Source organism: Balaenoptera borealis, assembly GCF_965194805.1.
Source record: "Balaenoptera borealis genome assembly, chromosome: 11".
NCBI classification, from domain to species: domain Eukaryota; kingdom Metazoa; phylum Chordata; class Mammalia; order Artiodactyla; family Balaenopteridae; genus Balaenoptera; species Balaenoptera borealis.
This window is the reverse complement of record NC_138868.1, coordinates 55,117,099-55,129,670: the sequence shown is the minus strand read 5'-3', so window position 1 is coordinate 55,129,670 and position 12,572 is coordinate 55,117,099. Positions and strand designations below refer to the sequence as shown.

Here is a 12,572-nt window from a genome sequence, read left to right as displayed (position 1 = left end):
CACCATGACCTACCAAGATCATGAAGCTTCTGGAAGAATCATCCTAGAAACCAAGTTGTGGCCTACTTAAAGCAATGTCTTTACAGGATGCATTTTTATATTTGCCTCATGCCATGTTCCATCTTAAATCCTTACCCTTGATTTTGTCTCCTTTTTCTCTTCCATTTTACTTCATATAGTCTTATATTCTAGCTAATCTACCTTAAAACCTTTTGGAAATAAAGAGAATATAAATAAAGAAAACTTTTAACATTTTTTCTTTCTTTTTTTAAAAAAATCTAGAACCCAATAAGCCCAATAACCCTATTCCCAAGTGAGAAAGGGAAAATAAGAAGATCCAAATAGGAAGGAAAGCTCAGGAGCTGTGGAAGGCATACGGCCCAATCTTCAGTAAGTGATCTAGGCAAGTATGACCTTGAACTATTAGGGTTGGTCATCTATCTATCAGTATGTAAAAATACTTCAGGGGTATACAGCTTAAAAGGCCCACCCACTAGGTTAGGGGAAACGTCAAAAAGGAAAAAATGTTTTGGACTCAGGAGACAAAAATTAGTTTATAAGGCTGAAGTTTAACTCCGTACCACAGTTATTATGGTTGCTGTTCTGCTGTTTGTTCATTCAGGGACTTTTACTGGGTGTCTACTTAGAGCTAGCTAACCTCTTCGCTAAATATTGAATATATAGAGATGAATATGATCCTTGCCTTTGAGAAGCTAGTAGCCTAGTGGAAAAGAAAATAATTATATTAAACAAACAAAAAAAAGTACACAATAAAATGATCAATGATAAAATACAAAGCAACTTCGGAAGCGTAGTATATAGAAGGAGTGATGAACCCTCCTAGGATGATCAAGGAAAGTGCCAAAACAAGGTGAAGATGAAGGTCTCTATTCTAGCCTGTGAGGAGATAGTTCAGAAATAAGGTATAAGGCCTAAATTGCTCCTCCTTGCGGGTGGGGAATGGTGGGGAAAGTTTAGAAACCACGAGAAGAATCAAGAAATTCCTTGGCATAAAAGACATCCTTATTCTAAGACTTGTGTAAAGGAAGTCACCAGAAAAAGGATATGAAGTCAAGCAAAGTTGATTCATTCTTACAGTAGAATGCCAACTATCAACTATATAACAAATAATGGGCTTTAGAAAATTATCAATGGATGCTTAAACTAGTAGATAAATGTTTTATGAGGAATGTGATATTTATATAGTCTCAAAGCATCTCCCATAAATTACCATTAATCTCAGAGGGAAATATGGTAACTTCATAATGCAAAAAAAAAACGGGAAGACATCATCTTAATTAACCAAGAGATCAACATTAACATCATCAATATTGGGACAAACTGACATCAGGGCCTCCTGATAAGACAAAGCTAAGGATATATCACATCTGTGGAATTCCTGCTGAATCAAATGATAAAGAAACATCAGACAATACCAAATTGAAGACTATTCTACAAAGTAACTAATTATTTCCTTCAAAAATGTCAAGATCAAGAAACACAAAGAAAGGCTAGAGGATTATCCAAATTTAAGGAAAATAAAGAGCCATGACCATTAAATGCAACTAAATGTAATGCATGATCCTAATTTGGACTGTGGACTGGTGGTGGGGGGCAGGTGGTGGTAAAACTACAAAGAACATGATTGGACAGCTGATGACATTTGAGTGGATTGTAGATTACAGAACTGTAACTTCATATGTCTTGATTTTGATAACTGTATTTTAGTTATGAACAGACTAACCTTTAAGAAATATAAACCTACAAATGTAAGTATTTAGAGGTAAAGGACATAATATCTACAACTTGCTCTCAGATGGTTAAAAAATTTAAAAATTATAAACACATAGGGGGACAGAAAGAGAATCAACAACAAAGCAAATAGGGCAAAATACAAATAAGTGGTGAATCTAGGTAAAGAATATACACAGGAGTTCTTTTCAATCTTCTTGCAACTTTTTTAAGTTTGAAATTACATTAAAAGTTACTAAAAAGAGGTGCGCTAAAAACTACAAAAGCAATATAAAGAAAGAATGGACTCTTATATAGTGCTTCTATTCCCCGTAGGTATGACCCTCTTATACCTTGAAAACCAAACATGAGTCTTAGACTGATCAAAACCTTTATCCCTTTCCCTGGTGGTCCAGTGGTTAAGATTCTGCATTTCCACTGCACTGGGCGTGGGTTTGATCCCTGGTCGACGAGCTAAGATCCCACATGCCCTGAGGTGTGGCCAAAAAAAAACCCCAAAAACCCAAAAAAGCCCTTTATCCCTTTCTGTTAAATCATAGCATATATATTCCCAGCCCCTTGTCTTTGTGAGAATATACTAAGGAACTATACAGGGATACGGTGAGAGGAGTAAATGCGGATTATAAAAACTGGCTTTATAGTCAACTATATTACATATACCTACTTTGAATGGTGAATTTTTTCTGTATTACAGAATATTCTATTTTTTTTTTTTTTTTTTAGACCCTGGGGACAGAATATTCTAAAAAGAAGTAATATGCAATGAAAGATAAACAACAAAAATAAAAATAAATGATGCCATGTATAGTAACAGATCAAAGAGCAGAAAACTTTACACTCAATCAGTTCCAAAAACAGCCAAATTTTTGTCCCTTTCTTAGAATGAAAATTGAAGGCTCACTAATGAAATGGCATGTTAGGGAAGTAATGATTGGCTTATAGCTCTCTTGGGAAAAAACTAGCAATTTCAAAAGATAACCTGAGATCATGTATACACAGACATCTACTGTTCAAGTCCCCATTTCAGTACCAATTCGTAACCTAAACATTTTACCTGCCCACTATGAGAATATTTCTCAAGGGCAAAAAAGGCTGGTATTATTCAAATAACTACAGACTTAAAAATAAAAGAGAAAAAAAAAAGCATCTGATGAGTTAAACTAAGAATGGACTCTATACATATCAAATCAGTAAGTCTAAAAGAAATAGAGAATAAGCATCATCTTACTATAACTAGACATAAACTGATTCATAATCAATACAGAATGATAAATTAAATCTTAGCAAATTGATTCAGAAAATATTACTATTATTGATAATATGCAGAAGAAATTATCCAATTTCTAAAATGAGTGCCATATTGTTTGTTTGTTAAAATCAGCATTTTAATTTTTAATTGATGAGTTTTCAAAGACCATTTCAAATGCTACCTCCTTCATGAAGCTTTCTCATGAAGCTTAATACACAGTATAAACTAATAAATAAATGTCAAATTGAATTAATGGAATAATCAGCAATTTGAACCATTAGTAAGACTAATCTGGGAAGATTCCATTGAAGAGTTAAAATAATAATTCCTGCACAATATGAAGAAACTGTATTAGAAAAGTGAAGGTGCTAAGAAAGCATTCCAGAGACAATAATGGAGAGGTGAGGAGAGGAAATGGAATGAGTGAGGAATGATCAAGAGAAGATAAACAGTTTTGTTTGGATATATCAGAGCTTATAAGTACAGGCATAAATACACTATCTGACAATATGGGTGGTTAAGGTAACTGACAGACACGGGTACTATATTTGTAGAGAGTCTCAAAGCTTATGATCATGAGTCTATTTCAAGTGACTTCCTAGAACAACATAATTAAAATAGCACTAAGGATAATGATTTTCCCTATTATGGAGTCTGGCTTCATAGCACCTTCCTTATAATTAGGACAACCATATAATTATCATCTAAACTGGAACACTTTTGAGAGTGAAAGCGAACGCTATTACTAATTATTCTAGAACAGAAATAAACTAAGACTTGTCCCATGCAAACTGCAATGTATGATCACCCACTTACAGCCCACTTATGGCCCCACCTCTGACCACCTTGATCCTTTCTCAAGATTCAGCAACAACCATTTCAAAAGGTATATTCACTTTCTTGCATACTTCTCCTACTTACTCAAAGCAAACAGAAGGAATCACAGCTCTATCCAGTTTGATAATACCTACCTGCCAAAATCATCATCTAAAATTTACCAATTACTTGATGAACATATGCCAGGCAGGAAAGGATGGTAATAAGCCTTACCAAAAACAGAACTTCTGCTCACTGATTACATATCAAACAAAAGACAATAAAATCAAAAGAACTAACAAGTCAAAGCATACATGTTTGTTTGAGATCCCTAGATTCAACTATTTTGGAACTAGGGCACTATGTCAGCAGTAATTACATAAATCAGAAGTAAAATGGATCTTACCTTGGGAACTTTGGGAGGACTCCGTAGAAGAGGAACTACTATCTGTATAACTCTGTGGTTCTTCTTTTCCCTCCTGAATAGATGAATTACCAGCCTCTGCCACCCTGGATGCTTGCTGTAATGTTTCCGTGACCAGCTGCCTTGTTTGTTCACTAACAACTGTAGCTTGAAACGTCACTGGTTTAGGTTTAATAAGAACCTAGAACACAAGCAAAAATACAACCAGTATAAATTTAGAGCATTTATAAAAATGCTTAACTTCTAGGTCATGATGAAACAAATACTTTCCTGACACAGAAAACAGTACTCTGTACATTTATTATACTTTGCGCACAGCACTGTTCATCAAAGACTAATTCAATCTATGAACAAATTATAGCAGGCCACATACAAAATTTCAAGCGGTACATGCTACATTACAACAGCTATGATTCTAACAAGAGCCTTTGCCCCTGTTTTTTCTTGCCTGTAATGACTTCAGGAGTCATTTTACAGTCTGTAGGTTATACAGTAGAATGATAGTCACAAACTAAGGATGGCATAACAGAAAGACACAAGGAGCCTAGATTCCCAGGGGAATTTTTGAGTCACAATAACAGTCCAGGATTTCCTTCCTCTGAATATTTATCAACATAATAAAAATGAAACCCTAATTTGTTTAAGCCACTGTTCTTCAGGTTTCTTTTCTTTAGCAACCAAATGAAATTCCTAATTAACACAACTGCAAAAAGTAAAATTGCTAAGGACCTAAGTCATCTTTGAAGAAATCCCCAGAGGAACACTAATTTAGACAACTATTAGAATCGATAAGGAACATGCGATAGATCAACTCTTGGCAAAGGTCAAAACCACAGACACTACAACAAGTGAAATGGTAGAAAAGTTTCACAGTGAACCATTTCACTTCAAAATTTGGACTCTGGGAGTTAACTTCAATTGGGTGCATGGAATAAAAATGTTACTTCACAATTATTTTTTATTTCTCCCATATATAAGTTTCTAAACCTTTTCAGACTCTTTAAGTCACCATTTCCAAAAATTCAAGAATGAAAACATGGGTTATGACTTAGATGATGGAGCAAATGAAACTGTTACAGTTGAAATTTAAAGGCAATTTGAACTTATTAGAAAATCACAAAACTTATTGTTTAGATATGTAAACTATTTGGCTATAACACTGAGGGAACTGATTCTAAAGGCAAATTATTAGTTTATAGGTAAATTAGTATCTTTTACAAAAATCCTAGGATAGCATTTCTCAACCAAAGCTGACATCGATTCCTTTGATATTCTCAGAAAAGTAAAGTACCTGCAAAATAAACAGTAGCCCAGCAACACAGGATTAAATCCCGAGCCTCAATTTCCCAGACAAATCTCCAGAAAAGCTCCCTTATCGTTTACTTGTTGAAAAATGAACAGATCTCCAGCTTCTCCATTATTTAGGTTTCAAGTAAATCAAATTTTATAATATCCAAAGTGCTTTCAAAGCCCATATAAGCTTATAAAAAAATAAATACTTTTCTTTGAGAGATTATGAATAACTACCATCATCCCTCAACCATCTTCTTCTCAAAAAACAATATATACCTTCAGCAAATTTTATTCCAAGGGGATTCTTTTTTTTTTTTTTCAAAGATTTAATTTTATTTATTTTTTTGGCTGCGTTGCGTCTTCGTTGCTGCACGCAGGCTTTCTCTAGTTGTGGCGAGCGGAGGCCACTCTTCGTTACGGTGCGTGGGCTTCTCCTTGCAATGGCTTCTCTTGTTGTGGGGCACGGCTTCAGTAGTTGTGGCTCACGGGGTCTAGAGCACAGGCTCAGCAGTTGTGGCGCACGGGCTTAGTTGCTCCGCGGCATGTGGGATTTTCCCAGACCAGGGATCAAACCCGTGTCCCCTGCATTGGCAGACAGATTCTTATCCACTGTGCCTCCAAGGGGATTCTGTTCTCTAACCTTTGCTCATGACATGACACAAATATTTAAGATATATATTTTTTTAAGTACTGAAAAGTACTGTTTTGAAAACAGATGATTATATACATTCAATCATAACTTCTAATAATCTGATTCTTTAAATATTACTGATCTTTTCTAGGAATTTAAAATATACCAGAGTCAAGAAAAATCACCATATCTTAGCATACCTGTGTTTTCCCTTGCTGCCCATAAACAATTTTTGTTGGGATGATTTTAGCTGCTGGTTGAACTGTGGAACCTATTCCTTTTGGCTGAGTTACAATCATTTTGGTGATGGGTCTTGTAGCAGTGATAATAGCTGGCTTTGCTCCTGTTGGCACCGTCTGAATAGTCTTTTCTCCCTAAATTGAAGTCAGTAAATATATGAGATTTATATGCATTTTTTCACTGAAAATCACAGAAAGGTTTTACCAGGATGATGGGCAAAGGGCTGTAAACTCTGCAACAAAGTACAATGTTTCCAGGTGATCAAAAATCTTAGACCTAGTTGAAATGATCTTAGAAGTCCTCTGACCAACCTTCTGTCCTAAGAAGGCATTACATATTTCTTGGTGAGTGAATTTAAAAAATCACCTTATGTAAGAATACTTATACTGTCTCATTCACAGAATATGTATATAAAATAGAGTCAAAAATTATAGAAGAATATATACTAAAATGCTAACAATGGTTATCTCTAACTGTTGGGACTATAGGTCTTGTCCCCTCAACATTCAACTTTATTGACAGTTTATCTGAAATGAACATATGTGTAATAAAAAAATTACTGTGCATTTTACCAATAGCCAAATGTTCACATACAAAATAAACTGCCTCAGTTCCCCAAACATGAAATTATAAGGATATATAGCAGAATGCCTATGTGAAACAGTATGGGCAAGAGATGAAATCAGCAGAGGTATTAACATTCTTTCTGAGGTTACATGGGAAAATACAAAGAAAAAACTTAGGACATTTCCCACATCAGCATGTTACTAATATCACTTTAGTCTATTAACTAGATAGTTTAAGCCCATTAACTTTTCACCATTTTCATCTGCTTTATTCTTAAGAACCATTTTCTGGTCATTTATGGAGTCAATACTTGAGCTTAACTAAATTAAATTCAAATACAGTCATTTTACTAAACTATTAAAATTTAAAAAATTTAAATCCATAAAATTAAAAAGGAAAGGATCTGAAATTTTTTCACCTTATCAGTTTTTCTTTTAGTCATCATCACCTAAATGTGTGGCCATCTAAACTTTGCAGCCAGTAAAAACAAAGCACCCAGGTGAGCTGGCAAAAAGGTAATCACTCTGTGAATTTAGAGATAAATGATTACAAAATTCACATGTTTAAATATCTGCTGCAGTTATCTAAGGGAAACATGGAGTGTCTGCCAATCATGTGATTACTTATTTTAATACACGTACACCCTTCACAGCAGCATCTCTGGAAAGAGCTCTAGCTCATTTGCCAAGAGCTGCTAGTTTGCAAGTGGCCATGCCCTTATATTAAGTAGCTCAATGGGCCCTGTCCAAGTATAATTATAAAGACCATTCAAAACCAATCAAAACCAACTAGCAGGCTATTTTTTGAAAAAGCTCTTCTGGTGTGTGTGTGTGTTTACGCATGCACAGGTAAGCAAGTTATGAGTACAGGTACATGTACATATGTGGTTAAGCGGATGGTCTTATACTCTGATCTGCTTGTTTGACTATCATTTCCTGTGTCAAACTGTTGCTATTAGATGTATATAGCAGCTAGTACTCACACACACTATTCTTAGATCTATGTGACCATAGGACCTAGAGTACATGGCACTCCCCTCTTTTAATATCAAGTTCCATGAAATTACAAACCAAAAGATAAAGCGTTCTGAAAATCTGAATTCTAATCCTGGCTTTACTTTTGGCTTACTGTGTGAACTAAGGCTAGGAACAATCTATGTTTTCCCACGTGATGAAAAAATCTAATACTAGACCCCTACCAACATTGTAAAGACTGTGATGCCTAGGAAGCTACTAGAGATCAACTACAATGAAGTACAGCATTTTTTTTTCTAGCGAAGTAGGGACACTACCAAACCTAGACAGTTAAGTACGAAGAGTAATAACAGTAAGAAAAAAAAAATTATTGAGGACTTCCTATGTGCCAGGCACTGCTCTAAGCACTTTCAACAGCTACCAGTTAGTTACTCAACAAATTCACTGGTAGAGATCATCATCCCCAACGTACAAATGAGGAAATTAAGGATGAGAGAAGTCGAATAAGTTAGCCAAAGTCAAACAATTATGATACTCAGAGACAAAGCCTAGGTTTGGCTAACTCCAAATCTCTTAACCTCTTAACAACTGCCTTCAGAACTATAAATGAATCTGTTATTTATTTGATTTTTTTTCACTAGCTCAAAGAAGTAAAAATGAAAGTAACAAATCGTTGTCATTAATTTAGTCTTAGTCCCAAATATTTCTCTTTGCCTAGCCTAGGTGAAATACTAGACTGGTATCTATTGGCCAAAAGCAGGAATAAACTGTCCTCTGACAGAGGTCCCTCTGTAGTTAACCCAGTGGAATCTTCCATCTGGACCAAGCTAAGCATCTAAATCATGGTCATAAGCAACCTAGCTATGAACAACATGTTTTAGAAATTACTGTAAAAAATGGCATCAGTAGGTGGTGTTTTTTAACAGTTATTACATCACAGTAGGGGTAAATCAAGCCATTCCGGCCATTGTGGGTTCTGAAGTCCTTAGACAAATATTTGTATAGCTGGTCTTTAAAATTCTTAGTGGATTGCTGAGTCTGCAGTTCAAGCTCTTACTTACTCCAGCATTTAGCAATGTTGTGACAACGTTTTTGCCCGGGAGGCCTTGAATGGTGGTTCCTTTTCCTGTAGTCTTTTGCACAACAATCACATTGGGCTTGGAAGTCATTGGGATTGTAGTGATTTTGGTAGTCGTTCCTTAAAGAAGGGGGGAGAAAAGGAGGCCCGAGTTAAGGACTAGTGATATTTGGTTACTTCTGTTTATGTTGTATACAATTAATACATGTAGTTGATGTCATCCCTAGATGACGTGAAGGCTGTCATGAGGATGAAAATGAAGGCCTGGAATAATAAATTACAAGTTCTCCTAGAATGAGAGAATATTAAGAATTGACTCTTACAGCATTCATCTTTTTGGAATCTGAGGGCCTACACACCAAACTCAGAATCTAAAAATATCACTATCTGCTTCCCCATCAATATTCCTCTCCTGACTAGTTAACTGAAACAAATTAGAAGCTCTATTCCATGACAAACATTTCTCCCAAACTCAATGGTATTACCTATGTGACTAGTGTGATAGGAAAACTCTTCAAAAAATAACATAAAAAAGAGGTAAATATGTATCAAAATTCTCATATAACACTAGACTACAGAGAAAATTGATGAAAAGAAATGTCATTTATTTTTATGTGACAAGAAAAAGATAAAATAAACACAGTCACAGACCAAGTCAGATGAAACGTATACTCATCACCTGCAGCATTCTGAAAAGTCTGAGGATGAAACCCTAATTTATATACTTATATATATAAACTTATATTTTCCATCATTAACATCTGTGTAGTAGATCTGTATCTACTGATCCAAACATATTATCTTACCCTCTCCCCCACATCCTTCCACAAACTGCTTCTCTTCCACCTATCAAATCTATCTACCTATCAAATTTATACCCTATATTCTTCTAATTGTTCAAGTTGGAAATCCTGGTGTCAATCTTTGATTCTTGCCTTGTCTTCACTCCCTGTACCCTCTAACAAAATGAAAGCCCCTTAGCTCCACACTGTATCTTTTCACGCCACTGACTCCTCAGTGCTTAGCACACACCATACGGCAATTACTCAAGTAATCGTTCAACGAGTATGTGAATGAACTAAATTTGTCACCAACATATGTCTTCTTTCAAAATGTTATCAATGCCAGCTCAACAGACAGGCCCACATCTCTTTTGGCTTCCCATATTTTCTCCCTATTTCAAGTTTCTCTATCATTCAAATAGCTCTGATGCATCCTGCCATAGCAAACATCCTAAAAAAACAAAAAAACAAAAAAAACTCATTTCACCATATCAAGAACCAACAACATGTGAAATTGGTCAAAAACCTTCCAAATCCCCATTGTATTTAGTTCCAACTTCCTGTCTTGGGTTTCAGAATCCTTTATAATCTGGCCTTAGATCCACCAATTAGATCTTATTTGTTCCTACTCCAAAATACACACCATAAACTCTAGTTTAACAAGTAACTCCTTTTACTATGGCTTCCTATTACCTACCACACAAAGACCAAACTCCTCTGCTTAGCCCTCCAGGTTCCATCAGACCTTAATTTTCAGGATTATCCAATATATACCTCTCCTTCAATGTGCTGGTTTCCACACTGGTCCTCGAGCACACCAATCCCAGTTCTACTTCTGCACCTATAATTTTCTCTGCCTATGAAAACAGGCAAGTCATATTTTTCTGCTATAGGCTTGCGTATCATTTATCAAATGACTAAGCACAGAATGGGTACACATTAAAAACACAACTGATTAATATACCCTCAAGAATAAAAGTTAAAATTTAATCTTTTCTACTGGGAAACCTTAGCATTCCTTACTAGTTTTAGAAATAAGATTGCACAAGAATAAGAATATTCTAGTTATATGCCAGTTTTTGGCCATCTTGTTACAATATCTTATAATACACTTGCCATCATCTAATGCTTCATCAGTCCAAGGTAACATGCTCAGGTAACATAAAAAAGCACTTTTATCTGTGGGCCAGTTTCACAAATGTTTTTCCCTTTACCTGCAGTCTCTGAATAGTGAACTGTTAAGAGCCACAAAAACCAAGCTGCCTCTTATTCACTTACATCAACTTTAACTCTTAATTAACTCCAGTCCCTCATATGTGATTATGATGCCTCCTCTGACAATGCTCCCTCACCTAATATCTGGTTAATAAAAAAGTGTTCTGGGCTTCCCCGGTGGCGCAGTGGTTGAGAATCTGCCTGCTAATGCAGGGGACATGGGTTCGAGCCCTGGTCTGGGAAGATCCCACATGCCGCAGAGCAGCTGGGCCCGTGAGCCACAATTACTGAGCCTGCGCGTCTGCAGCCTGTGCTCCGCAACAAGAGAGGCCGTGATAGTGAGAGGCCCGCGCACCGCGATGAAGAGTGGCCCCCGCTTGCCACAACTAGAGAAAGCCCTCGCACAGAAACGAAGACCCAACACAGCCATAAAATAAAAAATAAATTAAAAAAAAAAAAAAAGTGTTCTTAGAAAGTAAGCATTAAAAACTATCTCAAGGAAATGTAAATCAAGATTTAACTCCATACCAAAGTACAAGGATCACTTTTTTGACAAAACTTGCTTAACAAATGAATTATATTTATAACTATGAAAATGTCAAATCCTTTCCATTACAGGTATGTCAATTTATGAGACAGTTGCAAACCAAGTTCACCAGCTTAACAAAATGGGAGGTGGGGGCAATGTTAGAAAATAGAAGAAAAAGGCATAGCATAAGGAAAAGCAAGTACAGCATTATATTACAATTATGAATAAATTAAGAATACAATTTATGACTAGAATTATCAAATTATAAAAGTTTAAAATTCCAATAGCATGTTTCTATATCTCAGGTGACATCTACATTATATTGAAGAAAGAAGTATTACTCATTTAAAAAAAAGTCTTCCTCGGACTTCCCTGGTGGCGCAGTGGTTAAGAATCAGCCTACCAATGCAGGGGACATGGCTTCAATCCCTGGTCCAGGAGGATCCTACATGCCGCGGAGCACCTGAGCCCGTGCACCACAACTGCTGAGCCTGCACTCTAGACCCCGCAAGCCACAACTACAGAGCCCACGTGCCACAACTATTGAAGCCCACATGCCTAGAGCCCGTGCTCCACAACAAGAGGAGCCACCGCAATGGGAAGCCCACGCACTGCAATGAAGAGTAGCCCCTGCTCACCCCAACTAGAGAAAGCCCACACGCAGCAACAAGGACCCAACACAGCCAAAAATAAATAAACAAATAAATAAATAAAGTCTTCCTCTATGTTTTCATAGTATTCAGTGTATAGTTCTCATGTTACAAGAGACTATACAAGTTCACCTGTTTAGCATTCTTTAGGGCAGAGAATGCACCTCATGTACATCACGGTGCATCACAGCATCCGACCCCATATCTAGTTCATAGCGTATTAGAGAACTCACCTATACATACAGTCTTTACTTATAAAGAGTCAAGATACAATGGGTGCAAGTAAATGTGAATCACATTTGGATCATGGGCCATGATACTGACGCATTCCAGAGATTCCTATTCAAAAATAAGATGCTTGTAAAAGTTTGA

General features: G+C 36.2%; 1 protein-coding gene across 14 annotated transcripts in view; it reads right to left on the bottom strand.

Annotated features, from left to right (window-relative positions):
• EMSY (EMSY transcriptional repressor, BRCA2 interacting) overlaps positions 1 to 12,572 on the bottom strand; it is an 81,490-nt gene that overhangs the window by 20,105 nt on the left and 48,813 nt on the right. For all 14 annotated transcript variants that reach the window (XM_082342267.1, XM_082342270.1, XM_082342272.1 and 11 more), the window contains 3 exons: positions 9,008 to 9,144; positions 6,366 to 6,539; positions 4,224 to 4,422 (listed from right to left, as the gene is read on the bottom strand). In XM_082342267.1, coding sequence (XP_082198393.1) covers positions 4,224 to 4,422; positions 6,366 to 6,539; positions 9,008 to 9,144 — 510 coding nt within the window. The remainder of the gene's footprint in view (positions 1 to 4,223; positions 4,423 to 6,365; positions 6,540 to 9,007; positions 9,145 to 12,572) is intronic.